Consider the following 14,093-nt stretch of genomic DNA (forward strand, 5'->3'; position numbering starts at 1 on the left):
GATTCTGCATGACTGGAGCGTAGAGCACCAGCAAGCAAGAAGATGAGTTTGGAAATCTAGACAGGGTTCTTGCATGACTTTCAAAGGGGTTGAGTGAAACCTCAGATTCTATTGATGAAGTCTAGAATCATAATCTTGCCTGTAGAGAATCTTCTTCCATTCTTCCCTCTCTGTGTGGATGACACTATTACTATTTGTCCAGTAGGGCAAGCCAGAAACCCAGAAGTCATTAAATCTTCCCTGGCTCCATACCTACCTTGGTGGCACTAAGGAGCAGACTTAGATATAATAAAAATAATAATAGAAGCTATCTTTTTCTACATTTACTGTGTACTTGACTCTGCCAGTTGTATATATGAATAGTACCAATGTGGGTAGGTATATTATTATCCCCATTTTATATCTGGGAAAACTGAGGCACAAGAGGCTCAGTAACTTGCCTGAAGTCTCTATGGCTTTATAGAGCTGGGATTTGAACTTGGGCAGTTTGGTTCCAGATCTTGCCCTTAAAAGCAGTACATGCTAAGTACCCAGAAATGATTCATGGGGAATAGTCCATAGTGCAGATTAATTTAATTCTTTATATGACCTGGATAAATTGCCTGTTAATTGCTATACATTTTTTTAGGTGCCACTGTACCTAGCACTTATGGATGTTTTAAGAAATATTTATAGTGTAGCCACTTCCCCAAAGAACCACTTAGAGAGTGCAGCATATAGAAAAATGAACAAGAGAGGAAGATGAAAGAAGAAGGGGACCAGGACTTTTTTTATTCAGAAGTTACACTTTCTGTGGCTTTGAAGGGTCAGTAAAGGTTTAGGTGTGCAGAGAACAAAAGCAGAAACAGGTACACTGAAGAGTGATTTGATGTTTTGTCTCATACTTGCCTTTGCAGGGCCCAGCCTAGATGCTCACTTGGGAGGCCGGAAGCACCGGCACTTGGTAGAACTACGAGCTGCCCGAAAAGCCCAGGGACTTCGGAGTGTGTTTGTCAGTGGCTTTTCGCGGGATGTGGATTCTACTCAGCTTTCTGAATACTTCCAGGCATTTGGACCTGTGGCCAGTGTCGTCATGGACAAAGACAAGGTAGAATGCATGACTCTGGGAATGAAGAATGAGTCTGATGTGCTACTTCCCAAAAGAAACCCGAGAGAGCAGTTGCTTCAGCTGGTTTCTCATATGGCTTGTCCTTGATGGGATACCACAGTATTTGCCCTAGTCCAGCTTTGCAAACTCCTCCCCTGCTTGGAGTTTTATCAGTTCAGAATTAGTCATTAGGAGACTTGTCATTATTTATTCAATCAACTTTTATTCACCAAATATTTATTTGTGTCAACTTTGTATTAGGCACTGTGCATAGACTTGCATTCTGGGTAGTGAGCTGGGATAGGCATGGTTTCTGCTTGCCCAGAGCTTACAGTCTAGAGGAGAAAGGAGACAATTAAAACAGGTGCTTTAAGACTATACCATCTGGGGACCTATCCTAACCCCACAAGAGACTGGTTGGTAAATCAGTTGTCAGTTTATTACTTTACACTGAGAGGTACTGAGGTTATCTGGTCCGAACATCCTGCTCTGGTCAGTGCTAAGCAAACAAACTTGTTCTTTGTGGTCTTGCATTCATGCAGACCTTTTGTCATTGTCCCTTTCATCCCTTGAAAAAGATTTACTGTTGGAATGTTGCTCTCTTTGATCAAATTGTAGTTCTGAGTCTGCATTTTGGTTAAGTAGATGTGGCTTAGGTGAGACCCAGGTCTCCTTTGCAGCCCAGGTCTTGTCTTAGGATGGGATCTGCTTTTGTTAGAGATTGCATTCAGCAACCTAACTTCAGTGGCTTAAACAAGTGAATTTAATTTTTTTCATACAACAAGAAGTCAGGCCTGGGTAGTCCTGGGTTTTAATGCCTGCCTTTTCATATGCCTTCTAGCCATTTGTATTTCTTCTTCTGATAACTGTCTATTTTTGCCTCTTGCTCGTTTTTAAATTAGATTGTTTGTTTTTTTGTTGTTGAGTTGTAGAATCTCTTTATATATTACGGATATTAAACCCTTATCTGATATTTGATTTCCAAATATTGTTTTCCATTGCTTAGGCTGCCTTTTCACTTTCTTGACAAAGTTCTTTGATGCACAAAAGTTTAATTTTGGGGTTCGTTTCCAGGTGCCTGACCATGCAAAAAAAAAAAAAGTGTTTAATTTTGAGGAGATCCCATTATCTGTTTCTGTTTTCATTGCTCATGCTTCTAAAAGTTTTGTGGTCTTAGTTCTAATATTTAGATCTTTGATCCATTTTTGAGTTAATTTTTATTTAGGGTGTGAGATATAGATCCTCTTTCCTTCTTTTGCATATGGATACCCAGTTCTCCAGACACCAATTATTGAAGAGACTGCTCTGTACAATTTGGGTTGGCTTGACTGTCTTATGAAAGATCAGTTGTCCATAGATGAGAGGATCTATTTCTGAGCACTCAATTAGATTCTGTTGGTCATTATATCTTATCTTTATCTTTATGCCAGTACCATGCTGGTTTTTTTTTTTTTTACATTTTTAAATTTTATGAGTTAAAAAAATTACAAGAAACAAACATTCCCAACACATACACTCAGCAATTCACAATATCATCACATAGATGCATATTCATCATCATCATCATTTCCCAGAACATTAGCATCAATTCAGAAAAAGAAATAAAAAGACAACAGAAAAATATAACAAACAGAAAAAAAAAATTTTACAGGCCATACCCCTTACTGATCCCTTTCATTGATCACTAGCATTTCAAACTAAATCTGTTTTAACATTTGTTCACCCTATTATTTATTTTTGTTCCATATGTTCTACTTGTTTCCTGACAAGGTACATAAAAGGAGCATCAGATATAAGGTTTTCACAATCACACAGTCACATTGGGAAAGCTATATCATTATACAATCATCATCAAGAAACATGGCTACTGGAACACAGCTCTCCATTTTCAGGCAGTTCCCTCCAGCCTCTCTGTTACATCTTGGATAACAAGGTGATATCTACTTAATGCATAAGAATAACCTCCAGGATAACCTCTCGACTCTGTTTGGAATCTCTCAGCCATTGACACTTTGTCTCATTTCACTGTTCCCCCTTTTGGTCAAGAAGGTTTTCTCAATCCCTTGATGCTGGGTCTCAGCTCATTCTAGAGTTTTTCTCAATCCCTTGATGCTGAATCTCAGCTCATTCTGGGATTTCTGTCCCACACTGCCAGGAAGATCCATAACCCTGGTAGTCATGTCCCACGTAGACAGGGGGAGGGTGGTGAGTCTGCTTGCTGTGTTGGCTGCAGAGAGAGGCCACATCTGAGCAACAAAAGAGGTTCTGTTGGGGGTGACTCTTAGGCTTAATTTTAAGTAGGCTTGACCTATCCCCTGTGAGGTTAAGTTTCATATGAACAAACCCCAAGACTGGGGGCTCAGCCTATAGCTTTGGTTGTCCACACTGCTTGTGAGAATATCAAGAATTCAACTTGGGGAAGTTGAGTTTTCCCCCATTCTCACCCTTCCCGGAAGGGGACTTTGCAAATACTTTTCCACTCACTGATCAGATCACTCTGGGATTCATCAGGGCATCACCTGGACAAACCAACAAAATCTCATGTCCTATACAAAGTTCCATGTACTTAAGGTGTTCAATCAACTATTTACATAAGTTATATTAGGAGATGCACTAGTCAAAGTATAGATTTGTACCAAATAAACATTTTTTGCTTTAGTCTCACACATCAGTTGAAATTTTAAAATATTAAGTACCATCTATTTTCAGCACACAGCAGTAATGACATTCTTTTGTTCTTCCTCATGCAAAAACATATTTTAAATTTGTACATTTAGTCACTATCATTATACACTCTAGGCATTCCTAGATTACACCATCTCAATCTTTATCGTCTTTCTTTCTTTGTGATTTCATTTATGCCCCAGCCCTCCTCCCTCTATCATTCTCATATGCAGCTTCATTCAGTGTTTTAACATAATTGTATTACAGTTAGGTAATATTGAGCTGTCCATTTCTGAGTTTTTATATTCAGTCCTGTTGCACAATCTGTATCCCTTCAGCTCCAATTACCCAATATCTTACCCTATTTCTATCTCCTGATGGTCTCTGTTACCAAGGAAATATTCCAAGTTTATTCACTAATGTCAGCTCATATCAGTGAGACCATACAGTGAGTATTTTTTTTCCTTTGTTTCTGGCTAATCACCCTCAGCATAATGTCCTTAAGGTCCATTCATGTTGTTACATACTTCATAACTTTATTCTGTCTTACAGCTGCATAATATTCCATCTTATGTAGATGTCCCAGTTTGTTTAGCCAACTGTCTATTGATGGACATTTTGGCTGTTTCCATCTCTTGGTAATTGTTAATAATGCTGCTATAAACATTGGTGTGTAAATGTGTGTAAATGTCCATTTGTGTCCTTGGCCTTGTGTCCTTTGAGTAGAGACAGCATATAGATGGGTCCTGTTTTTTTTTTTTTTTTTAATTTATTAATTAAAAAAAATTAACGCAACATTTAGAAATCATTCCATTCTACATATGCAATCAGTAATTCTTAATATCATCACATAGATGTATGATCATCATTTCTTAGTACATTTGCATCGATTTAGAAAAAGAAATAGCAAGACAACAGAAAAAGAAATAAAATGATAATATAGAGAAAATAATACAAAAAAAATATAAAAAAAAACTATAGCTCAGATGCAGCTTCATTCAGTGTTTTAACATAATTACATTACAATTAGGTATTATTGTGCTGTCCATTTTTGAGTTTTTGTATCCAGTCCTGTTGCACAGTCTGTATCCCTTCAGCTCCAATTACCCATTATCGTACCCTATTTCTAACTCCTGATGGTTTCTGTTACCAATGACATATTCCAAGTTTATTCTCGAATGTTGGTTCACATCAGTGGGACCATACAGTATTTGTCCTTTAGTTTTTGGCTAGTCTCACTCAGCATAATGTTCTCTAGGTCCATCCATGTTATTACATGCTTCATAAGTTTATTCTGTCTTAAAGCTGTATAATATTCCATCGTATATATATACCACAGTTTGTTTAGCCACTCGTCTGTTGATGGACATTTTGGCTGTTTCCATCTCTTTGCAATTGTAAATAACGCTGCTATAAACATTGGTGTGCAAATGTCCGTTTGTGTCTTTGCCCTTAAGTCCTTTGAGTAGATACCTAGCAATGGTATTGCTGGGTCGTATGGGAATTCTATATTCAGCTTTTTGAGGAACCGCCAAACTGCCTTCCACAGTGGTTGCACCATTTGACATTCCCACCAACAGTGGATAAGTATGCCTCTTTCTCCACATCCTATCCAGCACTTGTCATTTTTTGTTTTGTTGATAATGGCCATTCTGGTGGGTGTGAGATGATGTCTCATTGTGGTTTTGATTTGCATTTCTCTAATGGCCAGGAACATTGAGCATCTCTTCATGTGCCTTTTGGCCATTTGTATTTCCTCTTCTGAGAGGTGTGTGTTCAAGTCTTTTTCCCATTTTGTAATTGGGTTGGCTGTCTTTTTGTTGTTGAGTTGAACAATCTCTTTATAAATTCTGGATACTAGACCTTTATCTGATATGTTGTTTCCAAATATTGTCTCCCATTGTGTAGGCTGTCTTTCTACTTTCTTGACGAAGTTCTTTGATGCACAAAAGTGTTTAATTTTGAGGAGCTCCCATTTCTTTCTTTCTTCAGTGCTCTTGCTTTAGGTTTAAGGTCCATAAAACCGCCTCCAATTGTAAGATTCATAAGATATCTCCCTACATTTTCCTCTAACTGTTTTATGGTCTTAGACCTAATGTTTAGATCTTTGATCCATTTTGAGTTAACTTTTGTATAGGGTGTGAGATACGGGTCCTCTTTCATTCTTTTGCATATGGATATCCAGTTCTCTAGGCACCATTTATTGAAGAGACTGTTTTGTCCCAGGTGAGTTGGCTTGACTGCCTTATCAAAGATCAAATGTCCATAGATGAGAGGGTCTATATCTGAGCACTCTGTTCTATTCCATTGGTCGATATATCTATCTTTATGCCAGTACCATGCTGTTTTGACCACTGTGGCTTCATAATATGCCTTAAAGTCCGGCGGTGTGAGACCTCCAGCTTCATTTTTTTTCCTCAAGATACTTTTAGCAATTCGGGGCACCCTGCCCTTCCAGATAAATTTGCTTATTGGTTTTTCTATTTCTGAAAAATAAGTTGTTGGGATTTTTTTTTATTTTTTTTTAATTTTTCATTAATTAAAAAAAGAATTAACAAAACAATTAGAAATCATTCCATTCTACATGTACAATCAGTAATTCTTAATAACATCACATAGTTGCATATTCATCATTTCTTAGTACATTTGCATCGATTTAGAAAAAGAAATAAAAAGGCAACAGAATAAGAATTAAAACAATAATAGAAAGAAAAAAAAAAAAACCTATACCTCACATGCAGCTTCATTCAGTGTTTTAACATAATTGCATTACAATTGGGTAGTATTGTGCTGTCCATTTCTGAGTTTTTATATCCAGTCCCGTTGTACAGTCTGTATCCCTTCAGGTCCAATTACCCCTTCTCTTTTTTTTTTTTTTTTAATTAACGGAAAAAAAGAAATTAACCCAATATTTAGAAATCATACCATTCTACATATGCAATCAGTAATTCTTAACATCCTCACATAGATGCATGATCATCATTTCTTAGTACATTTGCATCGGTTTAGAAGAACTAGCAACATAACCGAAAAAGATATAGAATGTTAATATAGAGAAAAAAATAAAAGTAATAATAGTAAAATCAAAACAAAACAAAACAAAACAAAACAAAAACCTATAGCTCAGATGCAGCTTCATTCAGTGTTTTAACATGATTACTTTACAATTAGGTATTATTGTGCTGTCCATTTTTGAGTTTTTGTATATAGTCCTGTTACACCATCTGTATCCCTTCAACTCCAATTGGCCATTATCTTACCCTGTTTCTACCTCCTGCTGGACTCTGTTACCAAGGACATATTCCAAATTTATTCTCGAATGTCGGTTCACATCAGTGGGACCATACAGTATTTGTCCTTTAGTTTTTGGCTAGACTCACTCAGCATAATGTTCTCTAGGTCCATCCATGTTATTACATGCTTCATAAGTTTATCCTGTCTTAAAGCTGCATAGTATTCCATCGTATGTATATACCACAGTTTGTTTAGCCACTCTTCTGTTGATGGAGATTTCGGCTGTTTCCATCTCTTTGCAATTGTAAATAACGCTGCTATAAACATTGGTGTGCAAATGTCCGTTTGTGTCTTTCCCTTTAAGTCCTTTGAGTAGATACCCAGCAATGGTATTGCTGGGTCGTATGGCAATTCTGTATTCAGCTTTTTGAGGAACCGCCAAACTGCCTTCCACAGTGGTTACACCATTTGACATTCCCACCAACAGTGGATAAGTGTGCCTCTTTCTCGGCATCCTCTCCAGCACTTGTCATTTTCTGTTTTGTTGATAATGGCCATTCTGGTAGGTGTGAGATGATATCTCATTGTGGTTTTGATTTGCGTTTCTCTAATGGCCAGGAACATTGAGCATCTCTTCATGTGCCTTTTGGCCATTTGTATTTCCTCTTCTGATAGGTGTCTGTTCAAGTCTTTTTCCCATTTTGTAATTGGGTTGGCTGTCTTTTTGTTGTTGAGATGAACAATCTCTTTATAAATTCTGGATACTAGACCTTTATCTGATATATCATTTCCAAATATTGTCTCCCATTGTGTAGGCTGTCTTTCTACTTTCTTGATGAAGTTCTTTGATGCACAAAAGTGTTTAATTTTGAGGAGCTCCCATTTATTTATTTCCTTCTTCAGTGTTCTTGCTTTAGGTTTAAGGTCCATAAAACCGCCTCCAGTTGTAAGATCCATAAGATATCTCCCAACATTTTCCTCTAACTGTTTTATGGTCTTAGACCTAATGTTTAGATCTTTGATCCATTTTGAGTTAACTTTTGTATAGGGTGTGAGAGATGGGTCTTCTTTCATTCTTTTACATATGGATATCCAGTTCTCTAGGCACCATTTATTGAAGAGACTGTTCTGTCCCAGGTGAGTTGGCTTGACTGCCTTATCAAAGATCAAATGTCCATAGATGAGAGGGTCTATATCTGAGCACTCTATTCGATTCCATTGGTCGATATATCTATCTTTATGCCAATACCATGCTGTTTGTTTTGACCACTGTGGCTTCATAATATGCCTTAAAGTCCGGCAGCGCGAGACCTCCAGCTTCGTTTTTTTTCCTCAAGATACTTTTAGCAATTCGGGGCACCCTGCCCTTCCAGATAAATTTGCTTATTGGTTTTTCTATTTCTGAAAAATAAGTTGTTGGGATTTTGATTGGTATTGCATTGAATCTGTAAATCAATTTAGGTAGGATTGACATCTTAACTATATTTAGTCTTCCAATCCATGAACACGGTATGCCCTTCCATCTATTTAGGTCTTCTGTGATTTCTTTTAACAGTTTTTTGTAGTTTTCTTTATATAGGTTTTTTTGTCTCTTTAGTTAAGTTTATTCCTAGGTATTTTATTCTTTTAGTTGCAGTTGTAAATGGGATTCGTTTCTTGATTTCCCCCTCAGCTTGTTCATTACTAGTGTATAGAAATGCTACAGATTTTTGAATGTTGATCTTGTAACCTGCTACTTTGCTGTACTCATTTATTAGCTCTAGTAGTTTTCTTGTGGATTTTTCCGGGTTTTCAACGTATAGTATCATATCGTCTGCAAACAGTGATAGTTTTACTTCTTCCTTTCCAATTTTGATGCCTTGTATTTCTTTTACTTGTCTAATTGCTCTGGCTAGAACCTCCAACACGATGTTGAATAATAGCCGTGATAGTGGACATCCTTGTCTTGTTCCTGATCTTAGGGGGAAAGTTTTCAATTTTTCCCCATTGAGGATGATATTAGCTGTGGGTTTTTCATATATTCCCTCTATCATTTTAAGGAAGTTCCCTTGTATTCCTATCTTTTGAAGTGTTTTCAACAGGAAAGGATGTTGAATCTTGTCGAATGCCTTCTCTGCATCAATTGAGATGATCATGTGATTTTTCTGCTTTGATTTGTTGATATGGTGTATTACATTAATTGATTTTCTTATGTTGAACCATCCTTGCATACCTGGGATGAATCCTAGTTGGTCATGATGTATAATTCTTTTAATGTGTTGTTGGATACGATTTGCTAGAATTTTATTGAGGATTTTTGCATCTGTATTCATTAGAGAGATTGGTCTGTAGTTTTCTTTTTTTGTAATATCTTTGCCTGGTTTTGGTATGAGGGTGATGTTGGCTTCATAGAATGAATTAGGCAGTTTTCCCTCCACTTCGATTTTTTTGAAGAGTTTGAGGAGAATTGGTATTAATTCTTTCTGGAACGTTTGGTAGAATTCACATGTGAAGCCATCTGGTCCTGGACTTTTCTTTTTAGGAAGCTTTTGAATGACTAATTCAATTTCTTTACTTGTGATTGGTTTGTTGAGGTCATCTATGTCTTCTTGAGTCAAAGTTGGTTGTTCATGTCTTTCCAGGAACCCGTCCATTTCATCTAAATTGTTGTATTTATTAGCGTAAAGTTGTTCATAGTATACTGTTATTACCTCCTTTATTTCTGTGAGGTCAGTAGTTATGTCTCCTCTTCCATTTCTGATCTTATTTATTTGCATCCTCTCTCTTCTTCTTTTTGTCAGTCTTGATAGGGGCCCATCAATCTTATTGATTTTCTCATAGAACCAACTTCTGGTCTTATTGATTTTCTCTACTGTTTTCATATTTTCAATTTCATTTATTTCTGCTCTGATCTTTGTTATTTCTTTCCTTTTGCTTGCTTTGGGATTAGTTTGCTGTTCTTTCTCCAGTTCTTCCAATTGAACAGTTAATTCCTGCATTTTTGCCTTTTCTTCTTTTCTGATATAGGCATTTAGGGCAATAAATTTCCCTCTTAGCACTGCCTTTGCTGCATCCCATAAGTTTTGATATGTTGTGTTTTCATTTTCATTTGCCTCGAGGTATTTACTAATTTCTCTTGCAATTTCTTCTTTGACCCACTCGTTGTTTAAGAGTGTGTTGTTGAGCCTCCAGGTATTTGTGAATTTTCTGGCATTCCGCCTATTATTGATTTCCAACTTCATTCCTTTATGATCCGAGAAAGTGTTGTGTATGATTTCAATCTTTTTAAATTTGTTAAGACTTGCTTTGTGACCCAGCATATGGTCTATCTTTGAGAATGATCCATGAGCACTTGAGAAAAAGGTGTATCCTGCTGTTGTGGGATGTAATGTCCTATAAATGTCTGTTAAGTCTAGCTCCTTTATAGTAATATTCAGATTCTCTATTTCTTTATTGATCCTCTGTCTAGATGTTCTGTCCAATGATGAGAGTGGGGAATTGAAGTCTCCAACTATTATGGTATTTGTGTCTATTTCCCTTTTCAGTGTTTGCAGTGTATTCCTCACGTATTTTGGGGCATTCTGGTTCGGTGCATAAATATTTATGATTGTTATGTCTTCTTGTTTAATTGTTCCTTTTATTAGTATATAATGTCCTTCTTTGTCTCTTTTAACTGTTTTACATTTGAAGTCTAACTTGTTGGATATTAGTATAGCCACTCCTGCTATTTTCTGGTTGTTATTTGCATGAAATATCTTTTCCCAACCTTTCACTTTCAACCTATGTTTATCTTTGGGTCTAAGATGTGTTTCCTGTAGACAGCATATAGAAGGATCCTGTTTTTTAATCCATTCTGCCAATCTATGTCTTTTGATTGGGAAATTCAGTCCATTAACATTTAGAGTTATTACTGTTGGGATAATATTTTCCTCTGCCATTTTGCCTTTTGTATTAGATATATCATATCTGACTTTCCTTCTTTCTACACTCTTCTCCATACCTCTCTCTTCTGTCTTTTTGGTTCTGACTCTAGTGCTCCCTTTAGTATTTCTTGCAGAGCTGGTCTCTTGGTCAGAAATTCTCTCAGTGACTTTTTGTCTGAGAATGTTTTAATTTCTCCCTCATGTTTGAAGGACAATTTTGCTGGATATAGGAGTCTTGGTTGGCAGTTTTTATCTTTTAGTAATTTAAATATATCATCCCACTGTCTTCTAGCCTCCATGGTTTCTGCTGAGAAATCTACACACAGTCTTATTGGGTTTCCCTTGTATGTGATGGATTGTTTTTCTCTTGCTGCTTTCAAGATCCTCTCTTTCTCTTTGACCTCTGACATTCTAACTAGTAAGTGTCTTGGAGAATGCCTATTTGTGTCTAATCTCTTTGGGGTGTGCTGCACTTCTTGGATCTGTAATTTTAGGTCTTTCATAAGAGTTGGGAATTTTCAGTGAAAATTTCTTCCATTAGTTTTTCTCCTCCTTTTCCCTTCTCTTCTCCTTCTGGGACACCCACAGCACGTATATTTGTGCGGTTCATATTGTCCTTGAGTTCCCTGATACCCTGTTCAAATTTTTCCATTCTTTTCCCGATAGTTTCTGTTTCTTTTTGGAATTCAGATGTTCCATCCTCCAAATCACTAATTCTATCTTCTGTCTCTTTGAATCTATCATTGTAGGTATCCATTGTTTTTTCTATCTTTTCTACTTTGTCCTTCACTTCCATAAGTTCTGTGATTTGTTTTTTCAGTTTTTCTATTTCTTCTTTATGTTCAGCCCATGTCTTCTTCATGTCCTCCCTCAATTTATCGATTTCGTTTTTGAAGAGGTTTTCCATTTCTGTTCGTATATTTAGCATTAGTTGTCTCAGCTCCTGTATCTCATTTGAACTATTGGTTTGTTCCTTTGACTGGGCCATATTTTCAATTATTTGAGCGTGATCCGTTATCTTCTGTTGGCGTCTGCGCATTTAGACAGATTTCCCTGGGTATTGGATCCAAAAGTTTGGAAGATTTTTCTGTGAAATCTCTGGGTTCTGTTTTTCTTATCCTGCCCAGTAGGTGGCGCTCGTGGCACACGTTTGTCAGCGGGTCCCACCAGTAAAAGGTGCTGTGGGACCTTAAACTTTGGAAAACTCTTGCCGTCCAGGGGGGTTCGCTAGCCGAAGCGGCTTGAGCCAGCCCGGGGTCCGAATGCAGGGAGGGTTGCTGGTTTCCGCAGCCCGGGAAAGAGCCCGTCCGAATTTCCTAGTCGGCCCTGGGCGACAAGCGTGGCGGGAGGGCGCCAGCGGCAGCGGCCCGCCCGAGAGAGTGCACGTTCCCCGGGAGTCACGGGTTTGGAAGGGGCCTCCCCCACCCGTCACCGTTCTCCGCGGCCTGGGGATTTCCGATCCAATTCTCTCAGTTGGTCCGGGGGGCCGTGCGTGGTGTGGGCACCAGCCGCCACGGTTTCAGGGGACCGCCTCTCCAATTCTCCCAGCCGGCCCGGGAAGGGGGAAGGGAGTAACTCCGGACGCTTGCCGCCCCGCCTGGTGAGGCCCGCGCGCCTCGGCGATCTCACCCGAGCTGCTTCTCTCAGCCAGCCAGCCGTTCCAGGATGGGGTACGCTGTCTTTTTTATCTCTGTTGTGGCTTTGGGCGCTTTCTGTATCGTTTCTACTCCCCTAGTAGCTGTCCTGGAGAAGAAACTAAGATCCGCGCGTCTTACTAAGCCGCCATCTTCCAGGAAGTCCCACATTCTGATTATTAAATGTCTTGGAGTATGTCTATTTGGATCTGTTCTCTTTGGGGCATGCTGCACTTCTTGGATCTGTAATTTTAAGTCTTTTGTAAGAGTTGGGAAATTTTCAGTGATAATTTCCTCCATTACTTTTTCTCCTCCTTTTCCCTTCTCTTCTCCTTCTGGGACACCCACAACACGTATATTCATGCGCTTCATATTGTCTTTCAATTCCCCGAGTCCCTGCTTATATTTTTCCATTTTTTTTCCCTATAGTTTCTGTTTCTTGTCGGATTTCAGATGTTCCATCCTCCAGTTCAGAAATCCTATGTTCTGTCCCTTGAAATCTACCATTGTAGGGTTCCATTGTTTTTTTCATCTCTTCTATTGTGTCTTTCATTCCCATAAGTTCTGTGATTTGTTTTTTCAGACTTTCAGTTTCTTCTTTTTGTTCTTTCCTTGCCTTCTTTATATCCTCCCTCAATTCATTGATTTGGTTTTTGATGAGGTTTTCCATGTCTGTTCGTACGTTCTGAATTAATTGTTTCAGCTCCTTTATGTCATTTGAATTATTGGTTTGTTCCTTTGACTGGGCCATATCTTCAATTTTCCTAGTGTGATTTGTTATTTTTTGCTGGCATCTAGGCATTTAGTTACCTTAATTAGTTTATTCTGGAGATTGCTTTCACTTTTATGTAGGGTTTTCTTGCTGGATGAATTTGTTGTCTATCTGTTCTTTGACATTCTGTTCAGCTTTATCTGGACCTTTAGCTTAAGTTTTGTTTGACAGAGGAGAATTTTTCAGTTCTTGTTTTCTTGTTTCTTGCCCTGCTTGTGTGGTGCCTTTCCCACACACATACTTAGGTGGGTCTAATTAGATATTATAGACCCCAGCCAGATTTTCCCAGCCCAAATTGACCTCTTATGAGGAGGAATGAGTCACCTGCTTCGGTTTTCCCTGAGGGTGAGACCCAGCAGGTTGAAAGACTTTCCTGTGAAGTCTCTGGACTCTGTTTTTCTTATCCTGCCCAGTATGTGGTGCTTGTCTGACTGCAGGTCCCACCAGCATAAGATGATGTAGTACCTTTAACTTTGGCAGTCTCTCCCTGCTGGGGGCGTGGTGGAGACGGAGGAGAGGTTGTAGGCTGGTTTTATTTTTTTTTCTTCTTCCTTTTCTTTTATTTATTAAAAAGAAAAAAAAAGAAATTAACACAACATTTAGAAATCATTCCATTCTACATATGCAATCAGTAATTCTTAATATCATCACATAGATGTATGATCATCATTTCTTAGTACATTTGCATCGGTTTAGGAAAAGAACTAGCAAAACAACAGAAAAAGATATAGAATGTTAATATAGAGAAAAAAATAAAAATAAAATAATAATTAAAAAAAAGAAAAGGAAAAAGAAAGAGA

General features: G+C 38.0%; 1 protein-coding gene across 2 annotated transcripts in view; it reads left to right on the plus strand.

Annotated features, from left to right (window-relative positions):
• Positions 1-14,093, plus strand: part of TUT1 (terminal uridylyl transferase 1, U6 snRNA-specific) — a 54,071-nt gene that overhangs the window by 976 nt on the left and 39,002 nt on the right. For both annotated transcript variants that reach the window (XM_077115990.1, XM_077115989.1), the window contains exon 2: positions 897-1,087. In XM_077115990.1, the coding sequence (XP_076972105.1) occupies positions 1,073-1,087 (15 nt within the window). In that variant the 5' untranslated portion in view covers positions 897-1,072. The remainder of the gene's footprint in view (positions 1-896; positions 1,088-14,093) is intronic.

This window comes from Tamandua tetradactyla, chromosome 9, assembly GCF_023851605.1.
Source record: "Tamandua tetradactyla isolate mTamTet1 chromosome 9, mTamTet1.pri, whole genome shotgun sequence".
NCBI lineage: Eukaryota > Metazoa > Chordata > Mammalia > Pilosa > Myrmecophagidae > Tamandua > Tamandua tetradactyla.